Source organism: Sceloporus undulatus, chromosome 6 (genome assembly GCF_019175285.1).
Source record: "Sceloporus undulatus isolate JIND9_A2432 ecotype Alabama chromosome 6, SceUnd_v1.1, whole genome shotgun sequence".
NCBI lineage: Eukaryota > Metazoa > Chordata > Lepidosauria > Squamata > Phrynosomatidae > Sceloporus > Sceloporus undulatus.
Window position 1 is genome coordinate 103,323,731 of NC_056527.1, and position 17,346 is coordinate 103,341,076.

At 40.8% G+C, this 17,346-nt stretch overlaps 1 protein-coding gene across 1 annotated transcript; it reads left to right on the forward strand.

The window, feature by feature from the left end:
- The first annotated feature begins 107 nt into the window (after nucleotides 1-107).
- Nucleotides 108-17,346, forward strand: LOC121934990 (eukaryotic translation initiation factor 3 subunit C). Its single transcript, XM_042475959.1, has 21 exons — nucleotides 108-250; nucleotides 1,533-1,673; nucleotides 2,803-2,868; nucleotides 3,095-3,284; nucleotides 4,760-4,885; nucleotides 5,334-5,388; nucleotides 5,517-5,626; nucleotides 5,967-6,094; nucleotides 8,163-8,319; nucleotides 8,440-8,543; nucleotides 9,185-9,326; nucleotides 9,627-9,752; nucleotides 9,989-10,082; nucleotides 10,344-10,531; nucleotides 11,852-12,076; nucleotides 13,241-13,604; nucleotides 15,179-15,338; nucleotides 15,611-15,676; nucleotides 16,054-16,141; nucleotides 16,449-16,611; nucleotides 17,179-17,346. Exons 2-21 carry the CDS (start codon nucleotides 1,573-1,575, stop codon nucleotides 17,262-17,264), a joined length of 2,739 nt encoding a protein of 912 aa, XP_042331893.1. The 5' UTR covers nucleotides 108-250; nucleotides 1,533-1,572; the 3' UTR covers nucleotides 17,265-17,346.

Sequence of the window (17,346 nt, forward strand, 5' to 3'; positions counted from 1 at the left end):
GAATGCAGCCATAGACAAACTGAATTTCTGGTTTTATTTGTTATTTATTTATTTATTTATTTAAACCCGTCGCTCTAGCGGGTGCAACTCTATGGCGGAAGCGAAAAGACCGGAAGTGGTCGTGAGGCGTGCGCTCTCTTTCGCGTCCGCATTGGCGTCACTTTCGCTTCGCGCGTGCGCAGTAGCTCTACGGCGAGGCAGGCTTCTTTCCTTTCCTTAGGCCTCGGCTGAGTTGAGCGCGTGGAAAAAGGTGAGATGATGGTTGTCTGAGTTGATTTAGGGAAGAAGGAGGGAAAGGATGGCGGTGCCAGAAGGAGGAGAGGCTGCTGGGCTTTTGACTATAGAGTCTTCCAGTTGAAGAATAGTTGTCCCTTTTCCCTCTGGGTGGGGATGATGGGGGTTGTAGTCAGCACATCTGAAGGGGGAAAGAGGGGAATTGTTTCATTTTATATTCCTTTAGACTATTTATACCCTGCTTTTGAGCCATTGTGGTTGTTGCTCTATGCCTGTAAGTTAGTTTCTGACTAATTGTTATTGTTATTGTTATTGTTGCATGTTATTGTTATTAAGTGTGTTTTAATTGGCGTTATGCATTGTTTATTTGTTGTTTATCCCTGCTTGATGCGTGGGGAGAGGCGGGTAAATAATAATAATAATAGCAATAATAATAATAATATTTAAGAAATAAATAACAAGTAGTAATAATAATAATAGTAAGAATAATACAGTGTATTTAGAAATTAATAATATAATAATAAAAATAAGAATATAATAATAATAATAATAAGAAATAATAATAAATGTATTAAAGAAGTTAATAATAAGATGATAATAATAATTAATATAATAATATTTATAATAATTAGGAAAAATAATAATATATTTATTAAAGATAATAATAATAATAAGATGATTATGATGATAAATAATAATAATTTTTTATTTATATCCCGCCTCTTCCCGTAGGATCGAGGCAACTTACAAACACAATACAATACAGTAATACAATAATAAAAACCGATGCACACATGAAATACAATACAACTCTAATACAATACAATATAAATAATTCCCCTTCCCCATTCCTTACATATGTAACAAAATATATAAATATAACAATGATAAAATATAAAATAAATCATTAAAACCATTAGTGAAAGCAATTGAGAGAGGAAGAAACGAAGTTGTTGGATAACCAGTAGGGAGTGATGATAATTTATTGTGAAGTCAAAGGCTGAGGCTTCTGGGAGCTGAAGTTCAAAATCTCTTAAAGGGCACAGTTTGGGGACCATTGTTCTAAAACGATCCAGATTTAAAATTCATCACTTAATTATGGCGATCTTAAGGCAACCCTATCATGGGGTTTTCCTGGCAAGATTTGTTCAGTGGAGGTTTGCCTATATATATATATAAATAAATAATTGTATTCCTTTACTGTCAATATGTGCTTTCTGGTTATTTGTTCTGTCTCTATTTGAAACAGTCATTAAGCTTACTGAAGAACTGTTTTTTTTTTAATCCTTGCCATCCAGAATCAGGAGTGGCGGGTAACCAGTCGCAGCCACTGCTACTATGTCGCGTTTCTTTACCACTGGCTCAGACAGTGAGTCAGAATCATCGCTCTCGGGAGATGAGCTAGTAGCCAAGCCTGTTGGAGGCAATTATGGGAAACAGTAAGTATGGTTGGGGACAGGGAGGATTTCGAGAGAAAAGAGAGATCAGAAATTCCTAGGAATTGACTTGAGCCAAACAGTAAGAGGGAGTGGTATTGGTGGAGGGAAGGGAAGAGAAGTGTTCTTCAGATTTAAAAGTCAGAAAAGGGAATTAAGGACCACAGCCTATCATTTTTGTTCCTTAGTTTTGTCCAGAGTCCCTACACCATGCCAATCTCAGATCCCTAGGCATTGCTGTGCTCAATGCTCCCAATGGTTTTTGCCTCAATTTGTCAAGTACCTTTTTCCTCTTCCTTGTTATGTTACACTTCCCCTTTCCCTCTATCATTCCCTTCTCCTTTTGTTTCATGTCTTTTAGATTGTAAGCCTGAGGGCAGGGAACTGTCTGATTAAAAATAATATTGTAAGCTGCCCTGAGAGCCATTAGGGCTGAAGGGCAGGATATAAATACCTAAATAAATAAAAAATAAAATAGTCATATGGAATAACATTCACTGTGCCATGTTTGTTCTTTTCCCTCTGCTATTAGCCTGCAAAAGTAGGCAAAGGTGGGAATGAACAAAATAATTTTTCACTTCTTTTATTGACCTCCATTCTCATCCACAATTTCTCTAGGAAAAAGAATATGCTCTATTTGAATGCCATAGACCAAAGCAGGAAAACCTATGATCTTCCAGATTTTAATGAAATACTGTTCCCATAATCCCTTACCACTAGGTACAAAATTAAAGTCCAATAACATTAGTAGGTTGTGGATTTCCTAACCCTGTCTTAGACTTGGCCTAGTACATTAAGCAGCAGTAGGAATAAGAACTGAACACCCCTGTAGACCCTCTTCTCATCTTGTTTTCCCTCCTCTAAACATTTTTTCTTCCTCTACAAGTATTCCTTCCTAATGCATATATTTGTCTTGGACATGTTTTGGCAAGTATGACAGGAATGAACACTTAAAGCCCTACAGATGTTTTGGATAACAGTTTCTATCAGTGCCAAACTGCACAGTTAGTGGTTGGGGATAATGGCAGCTTAGACAAAAATATCTGGAAAACAGTCACCGTGTTTCCCACTGCTACCCTAATCATTGATTATAAGGATTGCAAAATTCTACATTTCTTTTGCTTTCTTGCAGGCCTCTGCTGTTGAGTGAAGATGAGGAAGATACAAAGAGAGTTGTGCGCAGTGCAAAGGATAAAAGGTTGGTAACTTTGATAGGGGATGAGGGCATCTCTGGCTACCAGAGGACTGGGGCAAATGGTTGGGATATTTGGAAAATATTTGGAACAGCATTTTGGTGGCTGCTTTCCTTTGGCTTGTTTGCAAAAAGGCATTGCTGCTGCATTTGCCTTGGACTGTCCTAAATGTACCTCTTTTCCCACACTGAGGTTTAACCTTCCTTCCTTTTCCTTTTTCCCTTGTGCTAGATTTGAGGAGCTTACCAACTTGATCAAAACAATTCGGAATGCCATGAAGATTCGGGATGTTACCAAATGCCTGGAGGAATTTGAATTGCTGGGCAAGGCTTATGGAAAAGCCAAGAGCATTGTTGACAAGGAGGGGGTACCTCGGTTCTACATTCGCATCCTGGCAGACCTGGAGGATTACCTTAATGAGGTATTTGATGGTGGAACTGGCAGCTACAGAGTTTTAGCTTCTGATGTATGCAAAATGTACTGAACCAAAACCAAAGTTCATAATTTGGATAATTTAATATGCTTTATGCATTTCAATTTAATGTGTTAAAATAGTTTTGTGTGTTTTAATCAATGTTGTTACCCAATTTGAGCCCTGGGGAAAGATGGATAAGAAATAAAATTATTATTATTAGTAGTAGTAGTATTACTACTATCATCATTATTATAATTTGTAGCCTGATGGACACATAAAATTGTCCAGTTGGTATATTTGTGGAACTTTATATCACAATCTTGTGCAAATTGACTCAAAATATATTTATTAAGACTTTTTTAAAAATTTAAATCTTCCCTTTCTCCCAACATGGGACCCAAGGTGGCTCACAGCCTTCATTAAAACAATGAATAATGCATACGTTAAAAAACAGTAATTGAACAAACAGTGTTAAAATAGTTTAAAATATAATCCACTCTCTGTCAGAGTTTGGAATCATTATATGTTTGCACTACAACACCCAGGATCCCCATGTTGATTAAGAATAATGCTTACCTGATACAGTGTACACGAGAATTGTAATTTTCTGATGATCTGAATCAATGCTACGCAAAATGGTGGTCCTTGGACAGTGCCAGTTCATGACCCTTTGGCTACCAGTGCCAGGTGAGTTTCCAGGAAGGAATCAATGGTAGCCAATGGCCACATATATGATACCTATCACAGTATGTTGGGAAAAATAATTGCCACTCTCCCCTTCAGACGAAGGAAGGAACTGGCAAAACCACCTCTTGAGTATTCCTTGCCTAAGAAAACCCTATGAAATTAGTGGAGATGCTATAAGCCAACAAGCCACTTGAAGGCACACAGACATCATATTGTCCATTCCCATTTTATTTTCACAACAACACTGTGAGGTAGGTTAGGCTGAGAATGTAACAAGCTCCAATCATTTCATAGAAACTTGAACAGAGATCACTGTCATGATATTCTCACTGCTGCAGTATTCTGTTACCTCGTGCAGCACCTCAGTGGTGAGAAGGAGGCAAGCAGATCCCACAGGAATTTATTGGATCTCAAGGGATAAGCCAGCGAACAAAATGGCCATTTTATGTTACATGGCTGACTAAGAGGAGGTGAGAGACATTTTTGAGCCCAGAAGTGGCAGCAAGTCACTTCAGTTCCAAGGTTCGTTTTTGTTTTGTAAGATTCTGGTATTTAAGGCATAACACTACTCCTACCAATTTTGGATGGAAATTTTCATCTCAGAAAACTAATCTGGGTAGGTCTAGGAGTTCTTGAGGTATTGGAAGAAGTGGGGAATAAAATAGGCTTGGAGGTTCACACGCCACACTTTTCTCACCTCACCCCACAGGAGTACAGAGGCACTTTCAGTGTGTGGAAGAGGTGGTCATGCACTGTCTGTAATCCTGTTTCCTTTCACTTCTCCCTTTTCATAGTTATGGGAGGACAAAGAAGGCAAGAAGAAAATGAACAAAAACAACGCCAAAGCACTGAGCACCCTCCGCCAGAAGATCCGGAAGTACAACCGGGATTATGAGACCCAAATCACAGCTTACCGCCAGGTATTGACCTTTTGTGGTGTAGAAGGCATTCAAGGGAAGCACCTGAGCGTTATCTTCCATATGGAAAGGGGACTGAATCCTTAGAAAATGGGGATAGTTCATTGACTTTACCCACTGTGCTAATGCTGAGAATTAGAACCAGAGGGAGGGTTAGAAAAAGCGAGCTTGTGAAAAATTTGAAAAGTCTCCCCTTGTGTTACTTATGTTTATGAAACTATTTCTCAGTTCCATTTTAGCTCCAAGAATTCTTAGGCAGGCAGTTCAAAACTTTAAAACCATCTTAAAAATGAAAACATCCCATGTCAAGAAAAGACACACTAGAATGCAATTCAGCCATCATATTTTGCACTAGCTGCAGTTTTTTAAAACTGTCTTCCTGACTGATCCCATTAATAAGCTGTAACATTTGGTGTGCATCACATCCATAGTTTCTCTCCTTCCTTCCCAGAACCCTGAGCAGTCAGCTGATGAAGATGAGGACAAGAAAAGTGATGATTCAGAGGGTGAGTGATGATGCAAGAGCAGCTAGTAATGATGGAAGTCTTTCCCTTCTAGACAAACCTTTTCATTTTGGTGTGTAAAATCTGCACTCTCAATTATTTTTTTCTTCGCCCTGGCTTTCTGGGTACAGGATCTTCCTCTTCAGGTGAAGATGATGATGAGGGAATGAGTGCAGCAGCTTTCCTGAAGAAAAAGGAGGGAGTAGGTGAGGGGCGTGCCAAATTCCTCAAAAAGATGGAGGTGAGAATTCTGGGAAGTGGAATGTCTCCTTTTTTTAGTGTTGGCTTTCCTTTAAGTATCTTCTATGGATCTGAGTATCAGACAGTTCAAGGGGTCAATTGAGTTGAGTTGAGAAAACTATTACAACTAAATGACTTTGTTTTAAGAATTGAGAATTTGGAAAACCTTTCACAGAATCATTGTCTATAAGGACAGATTTCCCATGAAACACAGGTCAGCAAAGGTGGATTGTGACTGGTCTGTGGACTTTACTGCCTTAAGACCTTCCTAAACTGAATTTGGGTATGAAACATCTTGTCATGTAGCTTGCTGTTGTATAATTTTATCTTTGCCCTGCTAGGATGAAGATGAGGATGAGGAAGATTCTGATGATGATGAAGACTGGGGCTCATCAGATTCAGAATCAGATTCTGAATCAGATGAAGATGAGGGCAAATATACTTCTCTGGCTTCTAAGTTCCTTAAAAAGTAAGCTGGAGGGGAGGGAACAGTCTCTATTAAACAGGGTGAGAAATACCCATGTTGGTGCAGTGATTATCTATAATTCTATATTATATAGCTATCTATAATAGATACAATCTTCAACGTTATACAAAAAAAATTAAGAAGCAATAACTTATTATATGCTTAAAACATTTGACTTCCTACATCTCCTCAGAGTTGATTTTAGTACAGTATTTACATTTTACTTCCTTTCCATAATTACAATCTTTGGGGCAAAACAGACAGGCAGGAAAAAGTTGCCTTTTCTGAAGCCAGTTGAAACTCCACCAACTGCATCACCTGCTCCCAAGGCAGCTGGAGTGCACATTTCTTGACAACATGGCAAGGCTTCAAGCAGTGCTGCTGGCTATTTTTATTTTTATTTTTTTATTTTATTTTATTTTATTTTATTTTATTTTTTACTGTTTCCCCCACCATCTTTTCACACCTTCACAGGAGTGAACTGTCAAGGACGGCCATCCCATTGGATGGCTGTCCCTCTGAACCTGCACACATTTGCATGTGCAGCGCTTCACCAGGATATGGTATCAGAGCAGAGGTGTGTCCATGCAGATGCCAGCAAGGTACAGTCATGCCCCCCTTAACTCCCCCTTCACTCCATGTCCCCTCTTTGACTGTTTTGTGTATATTGTACTCATTTCTGTGAGAGGTGTCACTATTTCTCTTTTGGGCATTGCAACCCTAACCACATGGGTACGACAGCTCCATCCCTTTTAAATGCACTCCTGCAATGGGCTGTTTACATGCACAATTAGGGTTAGGGTTTAGAAAGAGAACCCCTTTAGAGCCACCCTGGTGTCAGCGCATTTATACGTACATGTAAAGGTGCACACTTTCCAGGGGAAAGTGGAAAAATCCAGATCCTTTATAGTCTGGCTCTTCTCCCCATAGCGTGGCTCGGGCACGCTTTCCAGCCAGTTTCAAACCATGCGTTGTCTAAATGCTCTGTCTCAAAGCCGGCCGGAAACCTGATTATTTTGACCGTCTGTTTTGCCCCTTTGTCTATGATCTCTACTTCACTGATTTTATGTTTTTCAGCTTATTTAACTGTGTTTAAATGAGCAAATAAAATAGAACATTATTCTTCACAATTAAATCAATATACTAATATTTTAACCTATTGTTAATTTATTCTCTACAGCCATTAAATTATCTGGGTAGTTTTGGACTATAACTCCTAGAATCTCCCAAGAAATTGGGAGAAAAAGTAGCATTACCAAGTTCTGTTTGTGGTGCTGAATTATTAAGAGAGCTAGTTGATCATTTTGGTGTTTGATGCTTAGAGAGTCTGGCATCTGGTTGTGACATTCAGTCACTGTGCTGTGTTAGTGAACAATATTGAATTAACTGACCATCAAAGTGCTGGATGTTTTGAGGCCTAGGCAGTAATGAGAAAATGGAATCTTAAGTGCAGTAGAGATTACTTCTTGTCTAGCTGATGACCAGTTAAGCAGATGTGCACCTGTGGCTCTGCTTGGGGCATCATTTGGTCTTTGGCAAATTTATTCTGTATTAGAAAGCCAATTCCTCTCGGATTACTTTGAGATCAGGGGTTGGCAGCTGGGAGGATCGGGATCAGTTTTTTATTCAGGAGGTCTCTGGGGGCCATCTAGACTTCCAAAAATGCAAAACAATGCATAGAAGTCTCCTAACTTGTAATTTTTACAAGTTTGTAAACTTTTGAGGTCCCTGAAACATTGAGTCAAAGGAAAAATTCCACTTCTTGATACTTTTAGGAGATCCTTTCCTTGTCCAGTAGAAGCACAGCCTGGAAGGTATGAGGGCTGCAAAATTGCCTTTGTGGGCCAGACTTTGTCCACTCCACATTATATACTGAGGGAATTTCAGTTGGATGCAAATGTTTTTATTTGACTTTGGTAATTTGATGTGTCTTCAGATTTTTGTAAGCCTGGATTTAAGAAATGCAAGTTTTGATCAGCAATTAAGGTTACTTTGCTTGAGTAATTCCAGCAGCTCAGAGCTTCAGATTCTTAGAGAGAAAAGAGCTGTCTGTGTATTCCTTCTTAACCAGAACTGGCACTGAAGAGGACAAGAAAGTTCTAGAGAAGAAGAGAGAAGAGAAGGCAAAGAAAAAGCAAGACCGCAAATCCAAGAAATATGAAGACGATGAAGATGACAATGAAGGCGGAGAGTGGGAGAAGGTCAAAGGAGGTGTCCCACTGGTCAAGGTGAGGTTCTTACCCTCTGTACTGGCAACTAGAGGGAATGAATAGGAAGATGTCAGCAGCCTTTTTCTTCTCTCCCTTCCCCAAGTATTGCTTCAGCTTATCTAGCTTTTATTTCTACAGGAGAAGCCCAAGATGTTTGCTAAAGGCACAGAGATCAATCATGCTGTAGTTGTGAAGAAACTCAATGAGATCCTGCAGGCCCGTGGGAAGAAAGGCACTGATAGGTAAGACAAGAGACAATGGTTTTTGTATGGCAAGAAAGGGCAAGCATTGAAGTATTTACCTTCACAGAGATGCAACTTTCTTGTTGACTCTTTGTGGAACTGTACTACCATTAAAAGAAGAAAATCTCAGAAGGAGCTACAAAAAATTACGTAAATTGGGTTTAATACTGGTGTTGTCCTCCTTTATGGTACTATGGGCACCACACGGACACTAGGAGCAAAAGAAAAGAAACAGTGGCCACAAGAGTAGTAGGTTTTCTAAGTAGGGTTTGTTTAAATTATTTTGTACCCCACATTAACTCCTGTAAAACAGCCATAAATGAGTATTCAAGCAATTGCTACTTTGCTTTGGCAGCATGAAAGAGATAGCATCTTTATGCTTAGTCAGATTATTTGTCTGTCTGGTCCACCACTTTCACATCTGACTGGCAGCAGTTCTCCACAAACTTATGGAGAGTTCATTCCCAACACCATCTCACACAGGGTTTCAGGTCTTTTTCTTGCTAGCTAATTCCAGGGGAAGTTAAAATTTCCATGTGGTTTAAGAGAATTCAGTACAGGGCAGTGCACAGTCTGTAAAGCACATCTGATCCTACCAATACATAGTCACACCGTATTCTTCTTCATTCTTCTCTTCACAGAGCAGCACAGATTGATCTTCTGCAGCTCTTGGTTGGAATTGCAGCAGAAAATAACCTGGGTGTTGCTATCGATGTGAAAATCAAGTTCAACATTGTTGCTTCATTGTATGATTACAACCCCAACTTGGCTACATATATGAAGGCAAGAACTAGAAGGAAAGAAGGGCGCTTTTTTCGTGTGGGAGGGCAGGCCTTTCAGTACTCTCTTGTGTTAGTTTAGGGCAGGAATGGTAAACTTTTGGCTCTCTAGTCTTTTTTAACATTACAATTCTTAAAATCCCTGTGATCAATAGGGATTATGGAAATTCCAAATCAAATCATCCAGAGGACCAACAATTTCCCTTTTCCTCCTGTACGACTTGGAAGGTCAAATGGTTCCCTCCCCAAAATACCTGGGACGTTAGTGATTGTCTATTTACCATTCTTCTACCTTCACATACAGCCGGAGATGTGGAAGAAATGCCTGGATTGTATTGATGAGCTACTGGACATCCTCTTTGCTCAACCCAACATCTTTATTGGTGAGAACATTGCAGAAGACTCAGAGAACTTGTCCAATAGTGAACAGGTGAGTGCTGCTGGGTAGGACAGGATATTATACGCTGAGCACTGTACTGTTCTTCCTCAGTCTGGCACTTCTCAGATTTGTTGGACTATAGTTCCCATCAACTATAGACAGTATGGCTAATGATTGTGAGTAATGGAAGTTGTATTCCTGTACACCCAAATGGCAGCAGGTTGAGTGAAACTGGTCTGTGGCTAAATATTTTGACCCTGTGTTCATTTATGTGTTCACTTGGCCAGCCATATCGTGTGCGAGGCTGCATTCTGACTCTGGTGGAGCGAATGGATGAGGAATTCGTAAAGATCATGCAGAACACAGACCCCCATTCCCAAGGTGAGTGTGGATATATCATAGGAAAGTAGGTCTTTGAGTGAAGAATGTTGGGATTGGATGAAAGCTGCATCTGCTAGTGGACTGCATGTTTTCATGCTTTAACTCTGCATTCATAAGAACTAGAAATGTTTGCCTGGCTTCCTGCCATCACCATCAAGACTAGAGCAAAAACGGATGTTGCTCAGAATTGTGCCTGTCAGAGGGAATACCACCAGCCCTGCTTGTATGGATGTCTGTAAATGCATGCTATCTTTCCACCAGAGTATGTGGACCACCTAAAGGATGAGGCCCGAGTCTGTAAAATCATAGAACGTGTCCAAACATATCTTCAGGACAAGGGGACCACAGAGGAGATATGCCGCATCTACCTCCGCTGCATCCTTCACACCTACTACAAATTTGACTACAAGGCTCACCAGCGGCAGCAGGGTCCAGCAGGCGATAGCAAGGTAGATCAGCTTCTCAGATAGTGAAATTTCTTTACCTCTAGCTCTGGCAGGAGCCAGATTTTGCATAATAGTGTCAATGCTATCATTTATAGCTGTGGAGCTTGTGTGGAGAGTGTGACTTCATAAATAGTCTCATCAATCAGGCTGTAAATTGGAGACCTTGTAGGAATCTGCATTATTCTGGATATCAGTCCATCTAGTCCGATATTTGTTTATTCTTACTGGTAGTAGTTCTTTCTAGGATCCTTAGCCTGATGGTTTTCTTAGTTGCTTGATTTGTGATCCTGACTGTAGATGTTAAGGATTGAACCTGTCTGCATGCAAAATACATACTCTACTGCTGAGCTGCCTACAAGCCCTCTGAAGAGTTGAATATTCTAGGCTAGGCTACAATTTTGTTTTTAAGCATTATTATAGAAGTCTGCCACCCTGTGACTGAAGATTGTATTACAAGTTACATACATATTTTTTATTGTGTGCCTTCAAGTTGTGTCAACTAATTAAAATTCATTTTGAAAACAATGCCAAAGTGCATACCTTATGGTCTCTTTAGTATCCATATCAAGTTGCATAAGCCTTCAGTGCAGATGTTTAGACCAACACAAGTTCTCATTTATCAGTATAGATGTAAACTGGCCTTCTTCTACTGTGACTTCTTTCAAAGGACCCTGGAACTAAGTAGATGAGGTTGTCAGGAATCCTTCACAATATGTCTTAATCCATTTTCAAAGAATTAAAGTTCTCATCAGATCTTGGTTTACAATATTTAGATGGTTAAGCCTATCAGAATTTTTTTTTTTTTTTTTTTTTTGGTAGACATTGCTTTAGTATTGTATTAACAGAGAAACATAGCAAACATTGGGGAACAGTTGATGTACTAAGCCAGATCTCCCATATCTAGCATTCTCCTGTATGTTTCACTACACCATCATCCCGAGCTAGTGCAACTTGAGGTGATGAGAGTTCAGTCTGGTATATTGAGCAGGTACTGGGCTAAGAAGACTCAGCAGTGTTGAATGAAATACAGTGGGCTTTTAGTATCCATTGGAGTTTGGTTCCAGGACCTCCCATGAATACCAAAATCCATGCATGCTCAGGTCCCATTAAATACAATGGTATAGTAAAATGCTTTCCCTTGCATAAAATGGTAAAAACAGGGGTTGCTTTTTGGAATTCAAATTTTTGAAAGTATGTTCGAACTGTGGATGGTTGAATCCTTGGATACAGAATCCGTGGACATGGAAGGCCAGCTGTAATTGCATGCATGGGGATGGGGACCATCCCTTGTTTCTTCACATTGCATTGCTTGTTTCTCCACAGTCGGAACAAGACCAGGCTGAGAATGAAGCTGAAGACTCAGCAGTGTTGATGGAGCGTCTCTCCAAATTCATCTATGCCAAGGACCGGACAGATCGGATCCGTACCTGTGCCATCCTCTGCCACATTTACCACCATGCTTTGCATGACCGCTGGTACCAGGCCCGGGATTTGATGCTCATGAGTCACCTGCAGGACAACATCCAGCATGCAGACCCGCCAGTGCAGGTTAGAAAGCAGGAACTGGAACAGAAAGGAGTTTCAGGGATGCTTAGGCATAATAGAATGAAGCCAGGCCTTCCAGGAGCAGTGAGTATGTGGCTCCAAGTGACTACTTAGAATCGAGAAATCCTAAAATGCCCTGTGTGGATTATGGTGGTGTATGATATGAAATGGAATACAGCCTGCATTAGGATGATGGGCACAGCCAATGAAAATTATACTTTGTGGTTGAGACAGCCAGATGTCCGAAACTTTCTTTCCTAGCATTCTGCTCTATCTGGTCACACTCACTGCTGCTCACAGTTGCTGCCTTCTTGGGGGGGGGGGGAGGATGCTAGTATAAAAAGCTGAGATGAACTGGGAAATTAAAAGATGTCAGACAGTGTTAACCAAAGTATTGGGGTTCTCCCTGACCTCCATTTCGAAATGAGAAAATTGCTTCAGGTGGTGGTTATGGGGGATACCAATGGCAGTCTCCCCATTTCTCTTGAGCCCCTTCCAAGGACAGAGATGTGTTGTCCTTGCTTCTTTTACAATAATTTTAGCCCTAGTGCAATGGAGGACCCTGTCCTGTTACACTGCTAGTACAGTCCATCTGCTACTCTAGTTTCAGACCACATTCCGGATACATTGACTCAGTTAGGGAAGCCATGGCCCTGAGTTTGCAAAATACAAACAGAGCTGTTAATAGCAGGGTGTGTTGGCAGGGTGTCTCTAATTCAGAATTTTGCTGTAAATCAAAGCCAGCTTGGCCAATAAGTGTAGTTCCCTTCTGTATCTGGAATTGCAAGGGCATTCCCTTTCCTTTCACATCAAGCAAAGTAAATAAATAAATCTTATGATGGCCCATGAGATCAAAGCTGTGTATCTTTTCCATCTTTATTACTAACACAGCTTGGAGAAATTACTGTTCTGGACTGTGACACTCAGAATGGCCAAGTTAATTTGGCCATGTAGGCTGGGGAATTTGGGAAGTTAGTCATCTCTTTAAAAATAATGCTTCCAACCTCTCTCGGATAGGGAAAAACAATTACAAGAAGCATGTATTTGGAGTGGAAGTGATTATTTGATACTAACTATAGTAATCCAGGGAGGAAGGAAGATTGTCCATTGGTGAAGGTGGTTGCCATTAGACCTCAAGTCCCTTAAAAATTATTGGGTTTTTTGCAGATCCTGTACAACCGAACGATGGTGCAGCTGGGGATCTGTGCTTTCCGCCAGGGCATGATCAAGGATGCTCACAATGCACTGCTGGACATTCAGTCGAGTGGGAGAGCCAAGGAACTGCTGGGGCAGGGTTTGCTAATGCGCAGCATGCAGGAGCGCAACCAGGAGCAGGAGAAGATCGAGAAGCGTCGCCAGGTCCCCTTCCACATGCACATCAACTTGGAGCTCCTGGAATGTGTCTACTTGGTATCAGCCATGCTGCTTGAGATTCCCTACATGGCTGCCCATGAGTTTGATGCCCGTCGGCGCATGATTAGTAAGCAGTTCCACCACCAGCTGCGTGTAGGCGAGCGCCAGCCTCTTCTTGGTGAGTAGTACTGGAATTACAGCTCATTTTTATCCATAACTTACAGTTCTGGCCATTCTCTATACACCAGCCATTTCCCACCCAGGATCCTTCAGACATCGTTGCACATGCTAGATGGGAATGATAGAGGTTGCATTTAAACTCATTTGGAGAGTACCATGTTAGGGAAGATTGCTGTACTGCCATGTTCCTTTTGAGACCTGACCAGACTGACTTTTTTTATGTCAAGAGTCACAATGACACAGTGGCCATAGGCTTGATTTAAGGACCTCCCGTTTCCTCTGGATGCAGATAACATCCTCTGTACAGTATTTCTAGTGTGCATTTCTGCATATAAAAAAGCTCAGTTATATAACATGATTGTGTGATGGAAATCCTGTTCAGATTGACCCGGCAACTCTTAAGTTACTCACCTTGCCCTTTTACTTTTAAGATCCCTTACTGGATCTGGTGCTCAGGCTGCCAGGTGACCACTTTTCTGGTTAAGTGGCTGTATTGGTTGTTCTGTGTAATAATGTGTAACCAGTCTTCCTTGTCAATTATTAACACATGTAAACAGAAATGTAGAAAATAAAGGCAGTGGAGATATAGCCTTTTGGCTGAAGAGCAGGGTATAAATACGGTAAATAAATAAATAATAAATAACAGATAAAATAAATGTCTGCCATTATGCAGACGTTTATGTAACATCTATTTTCAAATGAACACTTTCCCCTGAACTTTTCTTCACTCTCAGCTTTCCAAAACCCTTTGCAGATCTCCATCATTCTTTTCTTCCTAACTGGCCCTGTCTAAACTCTTTTTTAAAGACAAGCCTCTGGTTTTTATATTTGTCTTCCCATAGCCCATGCTCACAAAGCTGTGATTAGCTGGTTCTAACCATGCTTGGCCAGAGCCTTGCTTTACAGGTTGTATTATGCAGTTTAAGCCACTTTGTTCATTTGCATAATTTTGCAAATTGTGAGGGGGCAGGTACCTCTACAGAGCACTGGTGACGCAGTGGTTAAATGCTTGTACTGCAGCCACTCACTCAGAACCATAAGGTTGTAAGTTCAATCCCAGCTAAGGGGGCTCAAGCTCGACTCAGGCTTGCATCCTTCCGAGGTCGCTAAAATGAGTACCCAGCTTGTTGGGGGCAATTAGCTTACACTTGTAAACCACTTAGACACTGTTAGTTCATTATGAACCAGTATATAAATGAAGCTGTTTGTTTGTTTGTTTTGTTCAAACAGCGAAACAGCTTCATGAAAGAATTCAAAAAGCTACTGAGTCTTTGAGGAGTTTCAGACCTCCTAAACAGCAGAAATCCCACTGAGCTGTTTTTCTGATCTATGCAGCTTCTAGGATTATCAGGGTTCCATAGATAATCTTTTGGCATTTTTCCTAATTAGGTAACAATCACTATTCCATATACTTCTAGCCCTCCCTTTTTTGGCTAGACACAATTTTTATTTTTATATATATGACTATTTAGTACTCTGGGCTTTTTCTGTACATGTGGGAGAATGTTTAAGGGGTGTTTAAGAACATCTTTTCCAGTTTGACATCGTCTCTTCCCATTCTCCATGCTTTAGGCCCCCCAGAGTCCATGAGGGAGCATGTCGTAGCAGCTTCCAAGGCTATGAAGATGGGCGACTGGAAAACGTGTCACCGTTTCATTGTCAATGAGAAAATGAATGGGAAAGTTTGGGACTTGTTCCCTGAGGCTGACAAAGTGCGCAGCATGCTCGTCCGGTCAGTTATAGGGAGACTGTTGCAGGGGGGAGTGGTAAGAGAGAGAATGGGACACAGGAAGGAGTTCTTCAGATCCTGTTAATTAAGCATGGAGCTGGAGCTAAATGATCAAAAATTAATTTATGGGGAAAGGAAATATGGGTGGTATCTGTGAACATAAGAATTGGCCTTCTTTTTGGTCCATCTAGCTCATGGTTGCCTGTTCTGGAGGAGATGTGGAATGTATATGGCTTTCAGAGCCTTTAAATCCATCCCTTGTTTTCTCCCAACAGTAAGATCCAGGAGGAGTCTCTCCGAACCTATCTCTTCACTTACAGCAGTGTCTATGACTCCATCAGGTATGCAGAGACTGGGATGAGCAGGCTGCTCTTTTAATTCTGATGGTTCTTCCAGTAGACTGGCTTCTTGGGAATATGAGAATTTGACTGTTTTATGGATGATTAGTGACTGCAAGTGCCTAAGAGTGGCTGAGTCAGGTGTTTCAGCATCTCATCTACAATCGACTGGCATGGCTATTTTATTCAGCGAATTCATTTGTTGTGATCAGTGCACTTTCAGTCAGATATCTTACTGCAAATCCATTCTTGGACCACTATTTCCCCAGTGCATTTTTTGCTTGGTAGTTGCTGATCTGGCAGCCTATGATACCTGAATTGCACCTTCTCTATTCCCTGTTTTCTCCTCCCATCCTCTAAAAATCTCTCTTTTATTCTAGCATGGAGATCCTGTCTGATATGTTTGAATTGGACCTACCCACAGTGCACAGTATCATTAGCAAGATGATCATCAATGAAGAGCTGATGGTATGAGACCCTTTTGTACAAGACATGGTGCTGGTTAGTGAAGATATATAGAGAGATGGGGAGGTTTACAGGGGGAGGTGGAAAGACAAGAAAATGGGTTGGTCTTTCACAGACCAAAAAATAAAGATGTTCATCAGTGTTGTTTTTCTAGCAGCCTTAGCAGAGCAAACAGTCCATGGACAAGCTAGAAATCTAAGTTAATGAGCACAAGAGGGGCTTTTCTTTCTTTTAGGAATTTTGGAACACACATAGCTGATTTGCCTGTGCTGGTGGGTTTGTTTGAGTTTTCCAAATCTCTCCTCCCCAGGCCTCCTTAGACCAGCCAACCCAGACAGTTGTGATGCATCGGACAGAGCCCACTGCCCAACAGAACCTGGCACTGCAGTTGGCTGAGAAGCTGGGCAGCCTTGTGGAGAATAACGAGAGGGTCTTTGACCAGAAACAAGGCACCTATGGAGGCTACTTCCGAGGTGAGTGGAAGTTCCAGATACCTGTTTTGATAACAATTCATTTCACCCTTTTGCACTCTTCTGTCAGTTATTGGCCACTTGGAGACAGAATTGAAGAGAGGCAGGTGTGGCTGCTGCTTGCATGGTAAATCCATAAGCCTTCCTTTCTTTTAAAATGAAAGCTCTGCTCATGAATGGAATAAAATCTGAAAATCCTTTGAGCAATTTCCACTAGTCAGATGATGCTTTCAGTTATCAGGAATTGAAAACTGCTTTCCTCATTTCATTTGCAGGATTAAAATCTCTTTTAGTTCAAAGATTCTCTCCTCCATATAAGACCCAAACATTAGATAATAGTCTCCACTCCTTTCCCAAAATTCTCAAAGCCCAAATGTTTAGATTCATAAAAAAGTATGAGCTGATCCAACAAAAACATCACTGTTCACTCAATCACTATTTACTTTGGTTTCTGTGTCCCTATCCCATTTTGCCATAATCTACCCAACAAAATACATTACTGGACTACTTTACTGACCACATTTTGGCCCCATGGATCTGATCCTCATAATATCTTATCTCCCACTATAGACCAGAAGGATGGCTACCGCAAAAACGAAGGGGGCTACCTGCGGCGTGGAGGCTATCGGCAGCAAGAACGACAAAGTAATTACTGATTCTCATTGCTACCACAGAACTTATCTTATTCCAATTTCCATGTTTCGAACACATCAAATAAAGAATGTATTGAGAAGGAGA

Coding starts and splice junctions, on each gene's coding strand:
- LOC121934990 (XM_042475959.1), top strand. CDS start 1,573: ATGTCGCGTTTCTTTACCACTGGCTCAGACAGTGAGTCAGAATCATCG. Junction 8,544..9,184: donor GGGAAGAAAGGCACTGATAG/GTAAGACAAGAG, acceptor TTCTCTTCACAG/AGCAGCACAGATTGATCTTC. Junction 10,083..10,343: donor CACAGACCCCCATTCCCAAG/GTGAGTGTGGAT, acceptor TCTTTCCACCAG/AGTATGTGGACCACCTAAAG.